The 5,038-nt window shown below is 38.1% G+C and overlaps 1 protein-coding gene across 7 annotated transcripts in view; it reads left to right on the plus strand.

Moving 5' to 3' along the window:
* Window positions 1-5,038, plus strand: part of ZDHHC7 (zDHHC palmitoyltransferase 7) — a 37,042-nt gene that overhangs the window by 19,260 nt on the left and 12,744 nt on the right. For 6 of the 7 annotated variants that reach the window (XM_086757822.1, XM_086757823.1, XM_086757826.1 and 3 more), the window contains one exon: window positions 760-3,015. In XM_086757822.1, the coding sequence (XP_086613948.1) occupies window positions 760-936 (177 nt within the window). In that variant the 3' untranslated portion in view covers window positions 937-3,015. Of the gene's footprint in view, window positions 1-759; window positions 3,016-5,038 lie in introns of those variants that run through there. The other variant, XR_015259975.1, reaches the window with a different exon arrangement.

The following is a 5,038-nucleotide window of genomic DNA, read 5'->3' on the forward strand; positions in this document are numbered from 1 at the left end:
ATGTCTGCTTTTCTCAGATTTACTCTTAAACTGGCTATCTGGTTTCAATCCTTCACACTTCCCTTTACTTTAGTACACTTTAAGAGTATAACCGTAGTTTGGACATTTGACTCCCTTGCCCTTAGATCTGCAGCGTTAAGCCTTCGAAGGATGTTTTGTGATGAATAATTGACTGGAAGCATAAGGAATTTGAATCTTGTGGCTGTTCAGAGTTTTCTCATTTCAGGTTCACTGAGTTCAAAAACGTATTTCTGTACTAAAGAGTAACTGTGAAAAACAATTGGTGAATGCCCAGCCTTCATTAGAGGGAAGTACAAAAAGTGATTATTGAAATAATGCATTTGGGAAAGTAAGCCTTGCTTCAGTAATTGCAGTACAAGAGCCTTCTTGGAAGCCTTATTTTCTGGTTTCATTAACTGAGTAAACAACTTCTAGTATAAGTACATTTTGTGCGAATCCTCTACTTTAACATCAGCTTTTCTGGGCATTTTGCCTTTTAGTTTGGGGGGCTGGTAGGAGAGATTGAAGTAGACCAACCTTCTTTTACACGTTGTATGTTTTAAGTCTTCTGCCATGTACCCACAGGGCTAAATCAGCCGTTCTTACTTCTTCCTTGCTAAGTGATTAACAGTAAGAAACCAGTCAGCTCATTAGCTGTACATTAAAAGAATGCAAAATAATCATCAGTTGTGATAACTGCTAATAGACTTTACTAAACTTTGGACTTAACAGTGCCTCATTGCATGTCTTTGTATACAGGAGATTGAAAGACTGAAGAGTGAAAAGCCAACATGGGAGCGGAGACTACGTTGGGAAGGAATGAAGTCTGTCTTTGGGGGTCAGCCTTCCCTCCTGTGGATCAATCCTTTTGCAGGATTTCGAATCAGGCGACTTCTACTGCGGGCAAAGAAAGGAGGACCTGAGTTTTCTGTCTGAGTCTAATTATGCTGGAACTTGCAAGAATACTATATAATATTTATTGGGGCCAGAGAAGGCTGTCTACATATAATCTGTGACCAGGTGAAACTGATACCGGACATTTGCTTGTAGCAAGCAGAGTTTTATACGTTTATCGTCACAGACATCTCATTAACTTTCAGAGACATGAACTGGATCTGCAATGGTCTTAACGGCAAGATAACAAAGGAAAAGCACGTGGTCACACTAAAGAAGCCAAATGTCATGCTACTGTAATTTATTTTATGAAAGTAATTATCCATTTTTGTTAAACCCTTTTTATTTGATAAATGTTTGGGGAATTACCTGTGTGTTTTTATAAAAAGTATATACTTAGGTGCAGTTGTCAATCATAAGGAGGAGCATTATGGTGAAAGTTGATCTCAAATGAGACCTAGCCTTCTAAATCCAGTTTTCAGGGAATAGTGGTTTGTTCAGTTTTAATTTCTATTTCAGCTTGTCCTGATAAACAGAGCTGTACTCTTGTGTCCCACTTCAGGCACACATTCCTCATATGCAAGTGATTCAAAGGACTGGTGCACACAACAGCGTAACACATCAGAGGCACTGTTACACCCCTGCCAAATGTCTTCCCAGGCTCACAAAAGCACATCTCGTGTTTGGCAGTATTAATTTCGTATGGCATTTAGGTGAGTTCTAAATCTTCAGTAAATAACACTTTTAACCAATGGCTGTGGGCCAGATTCTGCCCTCAGATATGCGTCTCCGGTTCTTAATGCATTGATTCTAGAGGAACTTAAGCGAGGTGTTTGAGGATTGTACTTAGTCCTCTCTGCAGGGGTAAGTGGGACCAGTGACTGTATCCTCCTGTGTGAGATTAAAATGAATGTACTGCAGACTAGAGTTAATTAACTGGAAATAGATGTCTTCATAAGGTCTTGCTCTGCCCCTTTTCTTTGTTTTACAGACTTTTCATAGTAGGAAAGCTGTTGACTTAATGATCCCATGAACAAAGACATCAGAGGAATGAGGGAGGTTGCCACTTTCTCAAGTACAACTGATCTTAAGTGTAGAAAAATCTGCAGTAGAAGGAATTGTTTTGAATTTAACCATTTTCCAACCAAAACTCTTTTCAAGAAATGAGAGCAATATAGATCTAGAACTGCTTTATGTGGGCCTGACAAACAACAGTAGTGCTAAGAAATGTTTATAAATCTGCAAGTAATTAAATACAAGCTGCAAGTAATGAAATTCAGCTAAAAGTGGATTACTTAAAAATTACATTCAGACTATTTTTTGTGTTGTTATTAATAGGTTCTATAAATTACTGACAATATAAAGGATAAAGCAGGAGCCTTGATGCATAGCTTGAAACCGTGCCTAGAAAGTAAATAGCTCCCTGTTCTGGGACTTGCCTTAAAATTGTCCTGTTCTTGCTTTTTCTTTGCCAGTAGCACTGATGATCTGTCCCACCTCAAGCAGTTCAACCTGCTGAAGAATCTTGCATTATAAAGTTTACATACCGCAGAAGCTATACTTTCTTTTTTTCAGTTCCCTGCTTCTCCATTTCTTTGTAACTGTTTGTGACATCTTTATTCCAGTTTCATCAGGTTTTATACCATTGGATGGGTGAAATTACTGTGGGATCCATTTATTATCTATGGCCCTGTGAACAAAATCTGTGCAATACTGTGTAATATGCTCACTTGGCTTGGGGGAGGTGTGTGTAACACTGGGCAATTTCTAGGTGAACACATCCAATGAAATTACAGTCGAATGAACAAAACTACGTCTCGTGTAACTGAGGGGAAAGTTGGAAATTCCACAAGAATCTTTGCATATGCAGTTGCACGTCTAAAAGATTGGGGGGGAAAAAAAAATGTGTCTGGCTTTGTCATGAGGCTCTTAACGTGTATATTGTTCAATAAAATATCCTGATGAAAGTCAGAAAATATCACTTCAAGTGGTTGAACCCTGTGACTTAGGAAGTGTGTGCGTGTGTGAAATCAGGTTTACTTGGCTTTTCAAACCCTTGTTACGTTGTAATTTTTTTAATGTAAAAAAATAAAGTTATGGATTGAAGTCTTAGTTGATTAACTTCTGCTCTATATGTCACTTTTTTTTTTGCACACGTTAGTGCATATTCACATATATTTAGAGCACAGCAACTTCAGGGTAATGGCTTTGCATCTTTTGGCTTGTAACTTATATGTACATATGTATCGGTGAACAGATGATACTGCTCCAAATCAAAGATGCTACTCTGCTTACGAAGGGTTTTAAGCTATGCTAACTGCTCAGGTGCTCTTAGGCATTTCCTCTTCTGCATCCTCTGGTGTAGCTGCTTGTCTTACTGGTACCTGTTTGTCTAAGACGAGTGGGAGAACATGCGGTGAATACTTCCTACTTGAAATCTCTTCACAGAGTGTCTCAGGCTTTGCACCTTCTAGGTATTTGTGTAAAATACATGTTTGGACTCCCTACTTTCTCCGCACAGATGTTAACTTTTTCTGTAGCTTCAGATACAAAGACAGCCAAGTATGCCGCCTGGAAAGCAGCGGTGCAGGTAGTTGTCGACAGAACAACTGACCCAAGAAGGGTGAGGGCAAGGAGGAAACGAGGTTTACAAAGGCGGTAAAGGATGGAGAGACTGAAAGCAGCTTATTTCCAGTTTGCAACAATTCTAAAAAATACTTTGGTACCTTTCCTGGGTATATCATCACACCTTTGTACGCTGCTGTTTATATGGAGAAGATAAAGCTCCAGCTACATTCATATAAACTTTGTGCCACCACTTCTTGTGTTTTTAAGCGGGTTAATGATTTGATTATGTTTGTAAGCCACACAGTTAGGCTGTACTGTATTTACATATATTTTAGGGAAGAGCTTGTTTGCTCTCCAGCTGGAACAGACCTCTCTGCAGATGGATCCTGCTAACTTTATCTCCTTTTTATTTTCTTGTTTAATTTCTAGTAGCAATGTCACATTGTTTCATGAACTCTTTCTGAAGTCTGACTGCTGCAGTGGCAAGCAAGAATTCACTTATGGACTTATTTATGTATATCCTGTGTGGAAATGTTGTGTTTCTATGGATGTTCTCACTTCTTTCTGTTGGCACTGCATTAATATGTGAATGTACTCAATGCTGTTGGAGAAAGAAAGTGGCATGAGAGGTTTGGAAATACAGAAATTGCACTGTAAAATGATTCTTGGATCTGTTAATAACACTAAAATGAAATGCACTAGCATTACAGTTCTGTATATTTTTTTAAATGTCACTCCTGAACAGAGTACTTGTGGTTGAGTAGTGTGGATTGGTGCTTCCTTGATTGTGTCACTTATTCTTTTTTTGTATTTTGAATTCTTCAGGGAGAAATACTGTCACTCAATTTTTGCAGTATTTCCTGACTGTAATGCAAATTGCTCTCGTCATACCCAAATTAGAGCTCTGGAAAATGGCCAGCGTGCATCAAAGAAATCACAATCTTAGTTTCTTAATAACGTATGTGAAATTGGGGACCTCCAAAGTATTTCTGTAGTTTCTCTGAACTCTGTCCTGCATTATGGTGTTAAAATAAGACCTAGATTTGATCCTAATAAAGCCAAATGTTATAATTGTTGTGGAAATGGGTAACTTAGAGAGAAATAGGTAAAACTTCATTACTTGGGATGCACAATTCGCGTTCTCATGTTGTTCTGACAAGCTGACATTTTGCCAGACAACTGAAACATTTTTAAATGATGGTTTTGAACCTCTTTTGTTAACAAAATCATGATTCCAATAAAGCAGAAATCTAATGAAACAGTAACTTCTAAGGTTATGAAAGTTTATGTTTGCCTAAGAATATTGGTTTAATTTAGAGTGGGGTTTGACAGGGAGAGATTTTTGCTGTGCATCTGTTGTGGCCCTTAATCTTAACACAGGTAAATTATTCTTGCTGTAAGCTTTAACCAGGCTAGCTGAACACTGGAGACTGAGATCTATGTGTTCATGGACAATTTTATTTTCTTAGATTGTTAATTACATCAGTCTCAAGTGAAAGCTGGGCTTTGTAGACAGAGGTGATTCTTTTTTTGAAAACTTGGGTTTGAATTAAAAAAAAAAGGCAAGCTGTCCATA

The sequence above is a fragment of the Chlamydotis macqueenii genome, chromosome 13 (genome assembly GCF_036417535.1).
Source record: "Chlamydotis macqueenii isolate bChlMac1 chromosome 13, bChlMac1.mat, whole genome shotgun sequence".
In the NCBI taxonomy this organism is placed as follows: domain Eukaryota; kingdom Metazoa; phylum Chordata; class Aves; order Otidiformes; family Otididae; genus Chlamydotis; species Chlamydotis macqueenii.